General features: G+C 38.3%; 1 protein-coding gene and 1 pseudogene across 1 annotated transcript in view; both read right to left on the bottom strand.

Moving 5' to 3' along the window:
• Positions 1 to 16,931, bottom strand: part of RNF169 (ring finger protein 169) — a gene marked incomplete at its 5' end in the record, with an annotated part of 54,197 nt that extends 37,266 nt beyond the window's left edge. Inside the window, one exon of the mRNA XM_010848871.1 lies at positions 16,743 to 16,931. Coding sequence (XP_010847173.1) covers positions 16,743 to 16,931 — 189 coding nt within the window. The remainder of the gene's footprint in view (positions 1 to 16,742) is intronic.
• On the bottom strand, positions 7,435 to 9,796 carry LOC104995125 (annotated as a pseudogene).
• Positions 16,932 to 18,658: the final 1,727 nt, after the last annotated feature.

The raw sequence follows: 18,658 nt of genomic DNA, 5'->3' as shown, positions 1-18,658 counted from the left end.
CCATAGCTTCCCCAAATTAATTGTACAAATTATACTCCCACCCCAATCTGCAATGGAGCAGGAATGACAGCTGCTCTCAACCTTGTTAACACTCAGAACTGTCTATTTTAGCCATTTCAGTGCATGCATATTGATACTGCATTATGACTTCAATTTGTATTTCTCTGATGACTAAAGATCTAGAGCAGTTTCTCACATGCTTATTGACTATTTGGAAATTCTCTTTTATGACATGCCTATTCACATTGTTGCCCTTTCTCCTTTCAAATATTTGGAATTTCCCCTAATAATATATAGGAGTTATATACTTTTTGGATATGAGGCAATTTTCAAGAAAAAATACATACATACAAGAAACACACACACACTTTCCCCCTCTCATACTAGCTTGCCTTTTTTATTCTCTTGGTAGTGCCTTTTGAAGACAAGAAGCTCCAGGTTTTAATGCAGTTTAACATTAGTGATTTTTTAAAAAGAAACTGTCTCATAGTATCTTTTTTTTTTTACTCTGTTCCCGGCACTTGAAGATAGAACCAGCGGACCGGAAGCTGCTGGTACTGAAGATATGACGCCAGGAGGCCAGAGCCCATTCCTTCTACCTCCGTACATTACATGGATCGGGAATCCCTGCCAAGAAAAGGAGGGTCCACAGGCACCACCCTCCTCCCCAAGATCCCCAGCACAAACCCCATGTCTACAAAGTCACACTCACTCAGTCACCTCCCTCATAGTATATTTAAGGAATTATTATTTGACATTTCACACACAGATCTACAATCCACCTTGAGCTGTTGTTTTATTCTTTTTTTAATCAACTATGTTAAGGAATAACCTACATATGATAAAATGATCACACATGGAATGCACAGCTCAACGAACTTCAACAAATGTATATATCCATGCAACCATATCCCTAATCAAGATACAGAGCATTTTTACCACCAAGAAAGTCACCTCAAACCCACTAGTGGGAATTCCCTGTACAGTGCTTAGACTCTATACTTTTACTGCCAAGGGCCAGAGTTTGATCCCTGGTCAGGGAACTAAGTTTCCACAAATCATGCAGCATGGCCAAAACCAAAAACAATAAAAAAACCCACTAGTAATCAATCTCCCACCCTACTCAGCTCAAACCAACACTTAATTTTATAACTGTGATTACAGATTAGTTTTGCCTACTATAAAATCATACAGCATATATTCCTTTTTGTCAAGATTCATTCACAGCACATTTTTTATATTCATCCATGCTACTAAGTTCATTATAATACTATATTCCTTATATTCCTTTTATGTATAAGTTATATTCCATTGCATGAATATACCACAGTATGTTTATCCATTCAAGTATTATACATGTGGGTTGTATTTAGTTTGGAGCATTATGAATAAAGCTGCTATGAACATTCATGTCTTTTTCTGAACAGATGTTTTTATTTTGCTTGTCTAAACAGCTACAAGTAGAATTGCTCCGTCAAGTAGTTGCTGCTGCTGCTGCTGCTGCTAAGTCACATCAATCATGTCCGACTCCGTGTGACCCCATAGATGGCAGCCCACCAGGCTCCTCCGTCCCTGGGATCCTCCAGGCAAGAACACTGGAGTGGGTTGCCATTTCCTTCTCCAATGCATTAAAGTGAAAAGTGAAAGTGAAGTTGCTCAGTGTGTCCGACTCTTAGCAACCCCATGGACTGCAGCCTACCAGGCTCCTCCGTCCATGGGATTTTCCAGACAAGAGTCCTGGAGTGGGTCACCAGTGCCTTTTCCATCAAGTAGATAAGTTATGTTTAAATGTATAAACTGCCAAAATGTTTCCTATGGAGATATACCATTTTATACAATCAGTCCTCCATATCCATGGGTTCCACATCAATAAATTTAACCAACCACAGATCAAAAATCAAAAATCAATCTGCCAGAAATCCCTGGTAGTGCAGTGGATAAGAATCCTCCTGCCAATGCAGAGGACATGGATTCAATCCCTGGTCTAGGAAGATTCCATGTGCTGCAGAGCAACTAAGTACATGCACCACAACTTCTGAGCTCGCACTCTTAAGCCTGTGAGCCTCAATTAATGAGTGCCTGGGCCGCAACTACCGGGCCCATGTGCTGCAGCTACTGAAGCCTGTGCATCCACAGCCTGTGCTGCAAAACAAGAGGAGCCACTGCAGTGAGGAGCCCATGCACTGCAATGAGGAGCAGCCCCAGCTCTCTGCAACTAGAGAAAGCCTGCATGCAGCAATGAAAAGCTGGTGCAACCAAAAATAAAATAAATAAGCGTTTTAAAAATATCAATCTGCCTTTGCTGGAACCTGTGTACACTGAACCTGCAGATGCCAAAGGCCAACTGTACTCTGTTTTTCATAAGGGACTTGAACATCCATGGATTTTGGTATCCACATGGTTTCTGGAACCATTACTCCGTAGATATGGAGGGAGGATTATAATCCCACTAACAATTCATGAGAAACCCAGCTTATTCTCATACTCATTTGGACACATGGAATTCTTAGCCTTTTAATTTTAGCTATTCCAGAGAAAGTAGGGGATATCCCATACGTGATTTTAGTGAGTATCTCCCTGCTGTTTAACTATGTTGAGCACCTTTTCACATTTTCGGTAGCATGTCTTCTTTTGTGAGGTGACTGTTTTCAATCAAGTGGCGGATGCATGTTGATGTATGGCAAAACCAATACAATATTGTAAAGTAAAAAAAAAATTAATTAATTAAAGAAAAAAGTATGGGAAAAAAAAAGTTCAAATGAAAAAAAAATTCTAAATAAAAGTCAGCTGTTAGATATTTTGAGAATATCTTCTCCCAGTATTTGCTTTGTTTATTTTCCAAATGTATAGAAGATTTTAACTTTAATAAAATTCAATATATCATTTTTTTCTTCTGTGATTAGGATTTTTGGGGTTCTTGTCTAGTAAATCTTTGCCTACCCTAAGGGCAATATTTTTTTCTTCTAGGTCTTCTTCTGCATAATTTTAGCTTTTATGTTTAGTCTACGATCCATGGTATACAGATCAAGACTGACTTATTGACAGGATAAGTCTGTTCTAACATCACTGTTGAAAAGACTGTTCTTTTGCCACTGAATTATTTCTGTGTCCTTAGGAATATCAATTGACTATTTATGAGGGGGTCTATTCCAGGACTATATTCTATCCATTGATCTATGTCTTTTCCCTATGCCAATACCATACTCTCTTGATGACTATCATTTTAAAATCAGGTAGTAAAAGTCCTCCAATAAAAAGTCATTATTCATAGACATGATCCTCCATGTAGAAAATTCACTAGAATCTACAAAAAAAGCTACTAAAACTACTAAATGAGTTTAGCACAGTTGTAGGATAAAGTATCAAAATGTAAAAACCAATGGTATTTTTATATACTTGCAAGAATTATAATACCACTTACGGTAATATCCAAAAATGTGAAATCTTTAAGATACATCTGATAAAAGATCTGGAAAGTGAAAACCACAAACCACTGCTGACAGAAACTAACGAAGAACTAAATAAATAGAAGGATATCATGTTTATGGGTCTGAAGACAATTACTGAGATATCAATTCTCCCCGAATTGATCTATAGATTCTGGGCAATCCGAATCAGAATGCCACCAAGTGTTTTTGTAGAAATTGGCAAGCCAATACTAAAATTCAGATGGATATACAGTGAACCAAGAAGCCAAAATAACTTCTTACTATGCTGCTGCTACTGCTGCTAAGTCCCGTCAGTCGTGTCCGACTCTGTGTGACCCCATAGACGGAAGCCCACCAGGCTCCATCCCTGGGATTCTCCAGGCAAGAACACTGGAGTGGGTTGCCATTTCCTTCTCCAATGCATGAAAGTGAAAAGTGAAGTGAAGTCGCTCAGTCGGGTCTGACTCTTCTTACTATAAAGCTACAATAATCAAAACAGCATGACACTGGTGTAATAAACAAACAGATTAATGATACAGATACAATATAGAGTTTAGAAACAAATCCACAATATGCGGGTAACTAATATTTGACAAAGGTGCAAAAAGCAATCCAATGAAGAAAGGATAGTCTCTTCAGCAAATGTGCCAGAATAACTGGGACATCCATATGTACAACATATATAAAAATTAACTCAAAATGGATCACAGACCTAAATGTAAAGCCTAAAACTATAAAACTTCCAGAAGAAAACACAGGAGAAAATCTTTGTTAACGTTGGGAAAAGAATTCTTGGATATAACACCAAAAGCAAATCTACAAAAGGAAAAAAAAATGTACACAGTGCATTTTTTGAAAGTTAAAAACTTCTACCATTCAAAGGGCTCTAAGAAAATGAAAAGACTGATACAGGGAGAAAAATATTTACAAATCATATACCTGATAAGACTTGTATTCAAAAACATTTCAAAATTCAACAGTAAGAAAATACAAATAAACACATGAAAAGATGCTCAACATTATTAGTCATTAGTTTAGTTCAGTTCAGTCGCTCAGTCATGTCCGACTTTTTGCGACCTCATGAACCACAGCACGCCAGGCCTCCCTGTCCATCACCAACTCTCGGAGTTCAACCAAACCCATGTCCATCGAATCGGTGATGCCATCCAGCCATCTCATCCTGTCGTCCCCTTCTCCTCCTGCCCTCAATCTTTCCCAGCATCAGGGTCTTTTCAAATGAGGCAGCTCTTCACATCAGGTGGCCAAAGTATTGGAGTTTCAGCTTCAACCTCAGTCCTTCCAATGAACACCCAGGACTGATCTCCTTTAGGATGGACTGGTTGGATCTCCTTGCAGTCCAAGGGACTCTCAAGAGTTTTCCCAACACCACAGTTCAAAAGCATCAACTCTTCGGCCCTCAGCTTTCTTCACAGTCCAACTCTCACATCCATACACGACTACTGGAAAAACCATAACTTTGATTAGACGGACCTTTGTTGGCAAAGTAATGTCTCTGCTTTTTAATATGCTGTCTAGGTTGGTCATAACTTTCCTTCCAAGGAGTAAGCGTCTTTTAATTTCATGGCTGCAATCACCATCTGCTGTGATTTTGGAGCCCCCAAAAAATAAAGTCTGACACTGTTTCCACTGTTTCCCCATCTATCTCCCATGAAATGATGGGACCGGATGCCATGATCTTCATTTTCTGAATATTGAGCATTAAGCCAACTTTTTCACTCTCCTCTTTCACTTTTATCAAGAGGCTCTTTAGTTCTTCACTTTCTGCATAAGGGTGGTGTCATCTGCATATCTGAGGTTATTGATATTTCTCCCAGCAATCTTGATTCCAGATTGTATCTCTTCCAGTCCAGCGTTTCTCATGATGTACTGTGCATATAAGTTAAATAAGTAGGGCGACAATATACAGCCTTGACGTACTCCTTTTCCAATTTGGAACCAGTCTGTTGTTCCATGTCCAGTTCTAACTGTTGCTTCTTGACCTGCATACAAGTTTCTCAAGAGGCAGGTCAGGTGGTCTGGTATTCCCATGTTTTTCAGAATTTTCCACAGCTTATCGTGATCCACACAGTCAAAGGCTTTGGCGAAGTCAATACAGCAGAAATAAATGTTTTTCTGGAACTCTCTTGCTTTTTCGATGATCCAGTGGATGTTGGCAATTTGATCTCTGGTTCCTCTGTCTTTTCTAAAACCAGCTTGAACATCTGGAAGTTCACGGTTCATGTATTGCTGAAACCTGGCTTGGAGAATTTTAAGCATTACTTTACTAGTGAGATGAACACAATTGTGCGGTAGTTTGAGCATTCTTTGGCATTGCCTTTCTTAGGGAAATACAAATTAAAACCACAATGAGATACCATTACATAACAACTAGAATTGTGAAAATTAAAAAGACTAACCCTACCAGATGTTGGCAAAGACTGAGAGAAACCAGAACATTCATACACTACTGGTAAGAATTAAAATGGCAAAACCACTTTGGAAAAGTTTGGCAGTTTCTTTGAAAAGGAAGCACACATACCATATGATCCAGCAATTTCAAGTTAAGTATTTACTTAAGAGAAAAAAAAAATTATTTTGTACAAAGACTTGCAAGTGAATGGTCACAGTAGCTTTATTTGTAATAGCTAAGAACTGGAAACAACCCAAATGTCTATTAAGAGGCAAAGAGATCAACAAACTGGGATATGTACAATGAAACACTACTCTGCAGTAAGAAAGAATAAATTATTGATACATGTAACTAGCTGAATGAACCTCGGAATTACTATGCTGAGTGAAAAAGTGAAACAGAAAAGCATTAAGCAATTTAGACCAAAAAGAAAAAGCATTACTTGGACTTCATCATAACTAAAAACTTTTGTGCAAACTAACAAAAAAATGAAAAAACAACCTACACAGTGAGAGAAAATATTTACAAATCATGTTATCTGATAAGGATTTACTATTCAGAATACATTTAAAATAAAACTTACAACTCAACAACAAAAACCCAACTCGAAATTGAGCAGAAAGATCTGAACAGACATTTCTCCAAAGAAGAAACACAAAGTTATCAATAAGGACATGAAAAAAGGCTCAACATCATTCATTAGGGAAATGCAAATCAAAACCTAATGAGATACCCACTAGAATGGTTATTTTTTAAACAATCAGAAAATAACAAGTGCTAACAAGAATGTGAGTAATTGGGGCCCTCACACATTGTTGGTAGGAATGTAAAATTGTACTGCTGCTGTAGAAAACAGTTTAATGATTCCCTTGACCTGGCAATTCCACTTCTAATCATATACCCAAAATAAAAGAGGGAGGCAAACGGACACTTGTATTCCAATGTTTATGCAACATTATTCACAACAGCCAAAAAGTGAGAACTCAAGAGTCCATCAGGAGATGAAAGGATGAACAAAAATGAAATGGTGTTGTTGTTCAGTTGCCCAGTCATGTCCGACACTCTGGAACCCCATGGACTGCAGAACGCCAGGCCTCCCTGTCCCTCACCATCTCCCAAAGTTTGCCCAAGTTCACGTCCATTGCATCGGTGATACCATCCAGCCATCTCATCCTCTGATGCCCTCTTCTCCTTCTGCCCTCAATCCTTCCCAGCATCAGGGACTTTTCCAATGAGTCATCTGTACACATCAGATGAACAAAACACTGGAGCTTCAGCTTCAAAATCAGTCCTTCCAATGAGTATTCAGGGTTGATTTCCCTTAAGATTGACTGGTTTGATCTCCATGCTGTCCAAGAGTTTCAGGAGTCTTCTCTAGCACCACATTTCAAAGGTACCAATTCTTTGGCGCTCTACCTTCTTTACAATCCAGCTCTCAGAACTATACGGGACCACTGGGAAGACCATAGCCTTGACAAAACGGAATATCCAGCCATAAAAAGGAATGAACTACTAAAACATGCTACAATGTGAATAAACCTTGAAAACATGCTGCATGAAATAAGCTAGGTCACAAAAGGACAAATATGATATGACTCCACTTACATATCTAGAATAGGCAAATTTGTAAAAAAAAGAAAGTAGGTTAGAGGTTAACGGGGGTTGGGGGGTATGATGGAATGGGGCGATATCGATTAATGGGTACAGAGTTTCTGTTTGAAGTGATAAAAATATTTTGGAGAAAGAGAACAGCGATGATTGCACAAAGTATATGAATGTATACTTAAGGCCAATGAATTGTATACTTAAATTGGTTAAAATGACAAATTTTATGTCATATCTATCTCACAGCACTTAAAAGGTTTTTTGTGTGTCATATAACTTACTATATAAGTATCATTAAGTTCCAGCTAGCGTTCTATCCTTTTAGATACTAAATAAATAACCTGTATGACAGGTTCACTCAAGGCAATCATCTAGCAGGAGGTTCAACTAATCTTCTGGTTAGAATCAAATAACTGAATTGTCTGACAGCTAAACACAAAAGCAAACAGAATTCCTAGCCATAGGGCAAGCCTCCACTGAAGGAACAGGCTGTGGAGCTCACTAGATTATTCAATCCTGTTGATTCAAGAGAGAGATCCCTACAGAATATTTGTAGCTGATCATGTCATGAATAATACCCATTTACCATGAAAAATTACTTATCTTCATAATTGCAAAATATGAGTGATGGGTATACAGGTGTTCATTTTATTGACCTTTTTATATTTGTTTAAACATTACAAAAATTAAAAATTTAGAAAACATTTATAATATTCATTATGCTAGTCAACAAACCTCAGGCACTGGATGATTGCAGAAATAACTGAAGGGTTTATAGGAGTCTCTGTAGAGAAAGTTCTGATTACTGTCTTTCAAATGCTAAGTAACTATCCAAGAGTATGTATTCCCTATTATTAATAGTACTTCAAATGTTAACTAGCCATACTTAAGAGTTTAGAATAAAACACATATGAACTTCTTTCAATTTGGAACCATGTCCTATTTATCTTTGATGTCTCCTCTCCCACTTTAGTACTAGACATAGGGCCTATATGCAGTAAGTTTAATTCCATGAACATTTACAGCACACGAGAATCTGAGTTAGGAACTGCTTTTAGAGCTAAGGATATAGCCCTGACCAAAAATGACAAAGTTTTTGTATGAGGCTTATACTCTGTAAGAATGTGATTGAAATGAAAGACGTGATTGGACTAATCAATTTTTAAGAGGTCTTCCAACAAATATTCCCTGCAATACAACCTATACCTATTTTGGTGACCGCAGCAGTCCCCACGTTTTGGGGGAGCTTCTCTCAATTCCACAGTAAAAGATAACCAATGCAGTGGTGTCATGAACACAGGGCTGGTGGGAAGAGTGCTGTTCAATGGCACTTTAAAAAAAATCTGGATATAACTGCTCTCATTAAAGTTACATGCTTATCAAAATTCCCCCAACCAAAGGTAATGTTCCATACATCTGTCTCAGGCTAGAGAAGAATTTATTACTAATGTAATACAGTCACACATAGAGTGTGCCCTTCCAGTGATGGCAAGGATGACTGTGAGAGTTCTGCTCTAAATGGACTAATAATGATAGGATTTTTCTAAAATATTTCAGACCTTTCAAAGATTAAAATACACAGATCTTTACCACCCCAGCCTCTCTAGCTGTGCAGGAAACAACCAAGTTATGAGAGCATTTATCACATAATGTAATGCATGCACTAGGCCTCACAAGTGTTGAAACAGGAAACACTAATGCTTGTTACACATGAAGTCTTCAGTTAACCTGAAGCCTTGTTTTATTTTGTGAAGCAAACCATTCATCACTTTCATCTTCTGCCATTGCATCATCCAATAATTTGCTTCTCTCTGGATCCATCTTCTAGAGTTTTCAAAATGCTTCATCTCCCACAAAGCAAATTTCATGTCCATCAGGGTTAGGCAGAATGATCACTTGCACTGTTGCTTTCCCTAGAGTGTCCAGACTCAAATGGGAGTCAGAATCCCCCAGTTCTCCCATTTTATCAAGTCTTCTGACTACTCTTTCTAGGGGCAAGAAAAGGCAATTTGTCCAAAAGCTGCTGCAAGATCACTGCCTCCAAGATGTCCTATAGCTCCAGCTTACACTGGTTATCAGCACAGCCCAGCAAACTACTCTGCTTCTTTTCATCTTTTTCACAAACTTTCATTCCTACTACATTATACCAGTAGCCAAAGGACTTCTCAAGATCAGACCCTGGTAGAGTTACTTTTAATATAGGATCTGTCTGTGGCGGACTGCGGTTCTGCAAACAGAATTTATATCCTCCAGGGGCTTTGGTTTCAAAAACAGCTCCTGCAACCTCATTGAGTGGCCACTCCAGCTTCCTGGCATTGCTGATGGCCTGGCTAGAAGAGTGAAAAAGTTGGCTTAAAACTCAACATTCAGAAAACTAAGATCATGGCATTCACATGGCAAATAGATGGGGAAACAATGGAAACAGTGACAGACTATTTTCTTAGGCTCCAAAATCACTGCAGATGGTGACTGCAGCCATGAAATTAAAAGACGCTTGCTCCTTGGAAGGAAAGTTATGACCAACCTAGACAGCATATTAAAAAGCAGAGACATTACTTTGCCAACAAAGGTCCATACAGTCAAAGCTATGGATTTTCCAGTAGTCATGTATGGATGTGAGAGTTGGACTATGAAGAAAGCTGAGCACCGAAGAACTGATGCTTTAGAACTGTGGTGTTGGAGAAGATTCTTGAGAGTCCCTTGGATTGCAAGGAGATCCAACCAGTCCATCCTAAAGGAAATCAGTTGTGAATAGTCATTGGAAGGACTGATGCTGAAGCTGAAACCCCAATACTTTGGCCACCTGATGTGAAGAACTGACTCATCAGGAAAGACCCTGACGGTGGGAAAGATTGAAGGCAGGAGGAGAAGGGGACAACAGAGGATGAGATGGTTGGATGGCATCACCAACTCAATGGATATGAGTTTGAGTAACTCCAGGAGTTGGTGATGGACAGGGAGGCCTGGGATGCTGCAGTCCATGGGGTCGCAAACAGTCGTACACAGCTGAGTGACTGAACTGACCTGGCTAGAAGTGATTGTGATAATCACGAAGTCATTGCCAAGTTTTTAGTCTCCGATGCCCCAACTGTAAGTCAGTTCTGCAACAAAATGATCAGCCTCAGGTCCAAATCCATCCATCATTTTACTTCATTTCCCATCATTAAGGCCTTCATGCCCAGGATATCATGATAGAAATGCCGTTAGGAAATGGTTTTCCACTTTGAACATGAAGTGCAGAACCCTGCAATTCACCATGACCTCCTACAGTACCCACCCCTCACACATACAGTGCCACACCACCCACAGATGATGCCAGCACAGTAGTCCCAGTGGCACTTTAAAATTTAGAGGCTTGTGCATCTGTAATTGTCTCATTTTCTTATCTAAATTGGTAAAATGGTCTACCACCCAATGATAATAGACTACAGAAATAATTTGTGAGAGTTGGAGGAGCTTCTGGCCTCTTGGTGCTTCCTTAATCTTTCCCCTGTGCTCATTCACTTCAGTAGGATCATACTCTTTGCAATCCGATGGAACTGTAGCCTGCCAGGCTCCTCTGTCCATGGGATTCTCCATGCAAGAATACTGAAGTGGGTTGCCATGCCCTCCTCCAGGGGAAGCTCCCAACACAGGGTTAACAAAATTCTTTCGCCAATCAATGCAACAAGATGGAGGGCTGAGCACATTCTAATATTCTCCTTCTGCTTAAAACAACATGAAATGTCAGGAAACTTCTCTTTAATGGAACATATCTATAAAAGTACAGAAAAAAATGGCATGCCATTAGCAAACAAGATCACAAATATGCAGAAGATGGAACTAGTTTTCGCACTTAAAGGTGTGAAATTGCTAAATAAGCAATTCACACACACACAAAAAGAAATGGGTAGTAAGCACAAGATGCTCCTCCTCTCTAGTAATCCAGGAAATGTAAATGAAAACAATGAGATATTTTATTCAGGAGATAGCAAAATATTAAAAATAATGAAAAGGGACTCTCTTTTACTGCTGATGAGAAAGTCAGGTTGAAAAAGTCTTCTTAATACCCACCAAAACACAAAGTGTACATACCACCTGACCCGCACTTTCACTTCTAGGAATCTCACTTAACATTTGCTCAGATATATTCATACATGTTTAGTGCAACATCTCCTCAAAATTGGGGAAAATGGGAAACAATTTAAATGATCAGTGGTTAAATGAATTATGTATGCCTCATCCACATCATGAAATATCATTCGGTATGAAAAAAGGACCTACATGAAAGCACTTGCTTCCCATCCACACATACAAAAAAAACATACTGTCAGAAAAAAAAAAAAAAGAAACTGGCTACAGAGTAGATCATATTTTTCCTCAAAACTCCTAGGTTCTTTTACGTCTTTACCAGTAGACCGTAATACTCACAACCCTTCTCTGTGGTCGTCACCTACTTTGCCTGTCAACTCCCCTTATTCACAGAAAACCTCAGCACCAAAGTTTCTGCCCAGCTACTCCAGTGATCATTCCTGAAGATTTCAATAGCAGTATTTTCTCTCAGGTTCTTCACTGCCTTCTAGATAAATCTTTTCTTCCATCCTATTTCAGTTACACCCTCCCACAATCATATCCCAAACTGTCATGCTCAATAACTAAAACTACCTCTCAGCATCACATTTAAGCCTCTCACACTTCTAGGTTTCCAACTTTACTAATATGCTAGTCACCCTACTTTCCTAATTCTTTATCCCCATCAAAACTTCCAGTCCACCAACTCTACCACTCTCCCTGTCCACCACGCCCCTCATGTTCTCAATTCCTTCCTCAAACAAGCTTCTTAAAGCAACCACAGTTCAAAATTACAACTTCCTTGTATACACCTTCAGGTCTACTGCATCATTCCTTCTGTCATACTTCTTAGCGCACTTTCTAATCCTGGTTAAACCCAACCCATTGTTTACTCCATGTTCTAATTGGTCTTATTTCCATTTTTGCCCCATGAGGCAGAGATAGCTAGCTGCCTACCCAGTATTCATTTTTTCATTTCTTACTAAAAGAATCCTAATTTTACTGAGGAAACTAATGTACCCAACTAAAACACTGTTTCCCAGCTTTCCTGACAGCCACAGGGAGTCTGTGACACTAAACTACAAAATATAGGAGAAAAAGACCAAATTCAGCTGACATATGCCCTTCTGCCTTACCTTCTGTCTAGATGGAATTCTAGAGAAGAATTAACCATCTCACACCACAAGGAGACAGGCATGCTAAAAGATGTCTAAACAGAAAAACAAAAGGACCCTGAACCTCTGATGTCCTAGGGCTGCTGAATCCGTCCTGGACAGTTTACCTCCAGCTCTTTTGTTACTCGAAAAAATAAAACTCCTAATTTATTTGAGTCATTATGTCGGGGTCTCTACTGCTCTGCTTAGTTGCTCAGTCATGTCTTACTCTTTGTGACCCCATGGATTGCAGCCTGCCAGGCCTCTCCATCCATGGGATTCTCCAGGCAAGAATACTGGAGTGGGTTGCCATTTCCTCCTCCAGGGAATCTTCCCAACCCAGGGATCGAACACAGGTCTCCTGCACTGCAGGTGAATTCTTTACCATCTGAGCCACCAGGAAAGCCCAAGAATACTGTTGTCTCTACTACTGATAGTAAATACAATTCCTAATTCCTACGCCTATTACAGTTTATTCCCCACAAGGCAAATAGAGACCTTTTAAAAGTATGAAAGTGAAAGTCACTCAGTCATGTCCGACTCTTTGTGACCCCATGGACTGGTCCATGGGATTCTCCAGGCCAGAATACTGGAATGGATAGCCTTTCCCTTCTCCAGGGTATCTTCCCAACTGAGGGATAGAACCCAGCTCTCCACCATTGCAGGGCACAGCTGAGCCCTGCAGCCCTTTACCAGCTGAGCCACAAGGGAAGCCCAAGAATACTGGAGTGGGTAACCTATCCTTTCTCCAGTGAATCTTTCTGACCCAGGAATCGAACTGGGGTCTCCTGCATTGCAGGCAGATATAAGTCAGATCATATTACTGGCTTCCCAACACACTTAAAATAAACTTAGGGTCCTTACCAGGCAACTAGGCCTTCTCTGCGGAGAAGGCAATGGCACCCCACTTCAGTACTCTTGCCTGGAAAATCCCATGGGCGGAGGAGCCTGGTAGGCTGCAGTCCATGGGGTCGCTAGGAGTCAGACACGACTGAGTGACTTCACTTTCACTTTTCACTTTCATGCATTGGAGAAGGAAATGGCAACCCACTCCAGTGTTCTTGCTGGAGAATCCCAGGGATGGGGGAGCCTGGTGGGCTGCCGTCTCTGGGGTCGCACAGAGTTGGACACGACTGAAGCGACTTAGCAGCAGCAGCAGCAGGCCTTCTCTGATATGGCCCTCCTCTCTCTCACAACTCACATCATACCAAATCCCCATACTGCACTTCCATCCACAACTTGTACACTCAGTTCCAGCCAAGGTGTTCCTTTAACAAGGAAAACCTGTTTCCATCTCAGGGCCTGTGTGTTTGCTGTTTCCTTTGCCGGGAATGCTCTCTCCTCACAACTTTACTTGGCTTGCTCCCTCACCTCTTCCAGGTAGCATCTCAAATGTTGCCTTCTCTGACATTTTCCCTGATCCCTGTATTAAAAACAGTCGTTTTGTGTCTCAAGTTTCCCTTCCACTCCCCTGTAACTCTTCCTACCTTGCTTTATTAATATATATTAAATAGTTTTTTGCTTATTTACTGTTCATCTTTCCCACTAGAATGGAATCTCCCTGACAGCAAGAACCTTGGGTGTCTCTTTCAGCATCATATCCCTAGTACCTGGCACACAGTGAGGACATAATAAATATTTGTTGAATAAATGAATATACACCATGATCTCATTTATACTGAAAAAGCGTATGTGAGTGTGTGTGTGTGAGTACATTAAAAATCTAGGATATACACTAAACTGTCGATGCTAGTTATCTCTGGGGAAGAGAGTGGAAAATAAAAAAAAAAAGAAGAACTTTCACAGTTTGCTCTGCATATTTTTGCATAAAAAAGACAAAATTAGCTATAACACATGGCAGGAAGAAAATTTTAAACATATTTAGAAATATAAACCTATTTATAGAATCATAAAATTTAGACACTCATAGTAACCTCAGTAAGCATAACACTACACCATGGGTAGAAGGATCTATGATTAGCAAGAAAACATCTTTTAAAAGACCTAGAATCAGGGGAATAAAACTTCCTGATTACTTTTTATAGCCTTTATAAAGGTTTTTACTGTCATTTAAATAAAATAATAAAGTATACTAAGCAAAGTGTATTGTACATCAAATTAGTCATGAGTTGTGTAGAATTAATTTCCATCACTTGCTCAGTAAAAACTTTTAAATATCTCCCTTCCCTAGGGATTCATCTAGATAATTATATATTTGCTTTGTTTCAGAAAATATGCATTCTAAAAGACATCTTTTTTAAGTTTTTTAAGAACTTTTTCAAGTTCTCCATCCAAATGTCTAGTATCTTAATTTTTTTACTTTCTGGAGGCATATTTTTACATGTTATATAATTCATCCATTTCAAAAAATTCAATGATTTTTAGTAAATTTACCAAGTTGTGGAACATACCATAAATCAGTTTTAGAAACCTTTACCACTGCAATAAAATCATTCATGCCCATTTACTGTTAACCCCATTCCCACCTCTACTCAATCAACCATTAATCTACTGTCTCTATACTTTTGTCTATTCTAGACATTTGCTATAAATAGAAACATACAATATGTGGCTTCTTTCACCTGATTTCTTTCACTTAGCATCTTTTCGAGGTTCATCTATCTGGTAGCACGTCAGTATTCCATTCCTTTTTGTTGCTGAATAATATTCCACTGTATGGATATGCCACAATAGTGGCATATCCGCTATAATTTGGTTCTATGACTTGGATTTCCATTTTCCAGATAATACAATGGTTCAAGGATAACTTGGGTACTTTGGGAAGGGAGGCAGGGAGACTCTATGGTTAAATTTATTCAACACAATGACATAGGTGAGTGTTTTTCAATTCGAATCCAGTTTATACAGAATGAGATTGTCATGGCTTCACTCAACATTATGCTATCAGTCACTTTTAAAACTATAGTTTTAAAACTATTTTTTCTGTCCCTCCCTCCTAACAGGAACAAAAGGATAGTTCCCCAAGGTTTATGTCTCTCTACTAAGGTTTATAAAAAAATCTCTATACTTCCTATGCCTTCTGCTTTACTTCTTTTTTCTACCTCTGAGTCCTTATTTTCTCATTATATTCAAGCTGATAGCTTTAAAATGTCCATATTCTCCAAATCTATAAAAAGTTACATTAAAACTAAATATCTGCATATTCTGGAATTTTATTTAAGAGAAATCTGTGGTTCTCTTCATGTAGCCCTTGAGAACAATTTCTTTCTATGTAGAAAAAAGCTTTGTAACTGATTTAAAATGAAAAACAAAAAAAACTCACAACTCTAAGATAAAAGGAGCAAGTGGACCCATGTCAACATTTGACACTCGTTTAAAAGAAAAGATCAAATATATAGTAATTAAGCACAGTCCTTTTTCTCTTCTCTTTCTCTTTAATATGACCTTTCATTCAGTCTAAAATGCCATAGTAATGTTATTGTCTTGTCTCTGCTTTATGATGATGTCCGATTCAGATTAAGTGGATTATTTGTCTTTATAAAATATTAAACATTTACATATAGAGTGATTATCTAATCATTATGATCTTAGGTAAGGGATGGTGGTTCAGGGAGAGGGCTGGGGAAGGATAATACAAATCTTATACTTCCTATAACCAGACTTTTTGAAGTCTTAATTTTCCAAATGATTCCCAGACTATTAGCTTGAAAACATCAAAAATAAGATGATGTGGACACAGCTAAAAGCTTTCCCGATGGTAAATGTTCTCTAACGAGAAAATTATCCCACTATCCCTTTATCAGTCTAAGTTACAGTTCTTAGAGAACACATGTAATTAGAGTAACCTTATAAGATAATGAAAAATAATACAAGCTATTATTATTAAAGGTTAAATGTTAGCTTTTAACTAACATTTAAATGCCAAGAACACCTCTCCTGGTGGCCAGTTACTGTGGCAGGTGTATGATAGGCTCTGTGAGCTACATTTTCATCTGTTTGCTATAATGCAGACAGGTTCTACTTTATCAACTTTAAAATTCCCTATTAAATCTAAGCTTCCACTAAGTACTCTTTAATGTCATTATTCCAATTTACTTTAAGAAAATGAATGGCATAATAATATGTATACTATACCTTTCTCAGGCTTTCATATTCCTCACGAAATTCCCCAGGCTTGCTTAATTTGATTGGCGCTCTGAATATAAACTCTGGAGAAATGAGAAAAGAAAACACTAAATTTTTAACAGAACTTTCTAGGAAGGAACCAAGATCTTGTCCTACATCATAAAGCACATAAAAATTGTGGTCATCTTCCCACAATTTGAAAATTCATTCATTCAGTCAACCAATACTTATTAAAGGGTATAAACCAGGCACAGTCCTGAGCACTGGGGAGAAGCACTGAACAAATAAAGTCCTTGCTATCATGGAGCTTACAAAACTGTGGAGGGAAACAGACAATAAACACCCAAGTGTGTGTGTATAATACCGCTGATGGTACTAAGGGCTATGAAGGAAAATAAACATAAGATGGAAGGAAAAAATAGTACACAGAGTGGTCTGAAGGGTCTCACTGATAAAAGTAACATGGTAAAAGACCTCAAGGAAAAGTATATTTAAAGCTCTTAGTTCGGGACTTCCCTGTCAGTCCGCTGAGTAAGACTCCGTGCTTCCACTGAAGGAGGCGCAGGTTTGACTCCTGACCCGGAGACTAAGATCCCGCACACTGTGCCACTGACACGGCCAAAAATTATTTACTTAGTTTTTTTTTTTAAAAAGTTCTCAGTTAAATATTACCAAGCGACATTTTAAATAAGCTAAGGTTTTACTCATACTGTTTCTTTCTACTTCTTTTTCAACCCTGCCAACAGATTACAACCTATAAATATTTTCAGTATATACCCTGATTTTTTTTTTTTATCCTCAAAGCCTTCATTGGTTTTGATCAGCCTATAGAATAAAGTCAAAATTCTTCAATGTCACTGAAGGTCTTCCAGAGACTGGTCACAACTTCATCTTTCTAAAGCACTGTCTCTCTCAACTCTTGACTACCTAATCACAGTATACATGCCACATATTTCTAAACCTTTTATGTTGCTTTCTCAGCTGAAATTCTGTGTTCTTCTCTTCTCTATATATAGTTTTAAATCCGAGAGTCCAGGCCCACAAGAGGCACACAATACACATTGGTTATATAAAAAATAAAAATCCAACTTAGGAACAAATAAAAGATAAGTCCTAAATGCTATAAAAAGGAAGGAGAAAACACACACTTCAGCCTTCTTACATGTACATGACACTTCTATACATCCCCATGTATATATTTAGTGACTTAAACATGGTATTTAAGACTTACTAATAACTCTACATCCATTCAGGTTGATAATATCTGTTGTAGAAAAGTGGGCTCCTCAAAAAGGTGACTTTCATCCTTTTTCAGTTGTCTCAACTACTTTAGAAAGACTCATTTACACCAGAGAAATGTGGAAGATTCTTAGACAGAAACACTGGACCTAATGCAGATGCAGAAAACAGGAACTTAAAGCTGTACCAAACAGGAGAGAATTATTAGACCCAGGGCTTGGGAGGAAAACATTCCATCACCTTCATCCACTTAAAAAATAAACTCCTGATGACTATTTTAATCATATCTCTTAAGAACACTTCTAATTATAGGCAAATAGTGTTCAAAAGCAGATGCTCTAAAAGAGCAGTGGAAAGGGAAGAGAAAAGCAAACCCCTTAAGACAAAAAAAGGAAAATATTTTTAATCCATTTATGAAGAACTTATTCCTGAACAATATTTCATATACATTTTCTCAGTGAATCTTCACAGAAACTTTGCAAAGCAGGTATCATAACCATTTTACAATAAGGAAAATGAGGGGTTAATGACTTCCCCAAGACCACAGAACTAGTACATGGCAAAATTAAGAGAAAAAGAATTAAGGTATAAAGACGGAAACTATATAATGATGAAAAAGTGAATTCATCAAGAAGATACAATAATTATGAATTTGTATGAACCTACCACAGAACAAAACAATAAGA

This window comes from Bison bison, unplaced genomic scaffold, assembly GCF_000754665.1.
Source record: "Bison bison bison isolate TAMUID 2011002044 unplaced genomic scaffold, Bison_UMD1.0 scf7180017864276, whole genome shotgun sequence".
Lineage (NCBI taxonomy): Eukaryota > Metazoa > Chordata > Mammalia > Artiodactyla > Bovidae > Bison > Bison bison.
The sequence above is the reverse complement of the archived record's forward strand: the minus strand, read 5'-3'. Positions and strand labels throughout refer to the sequence as shown.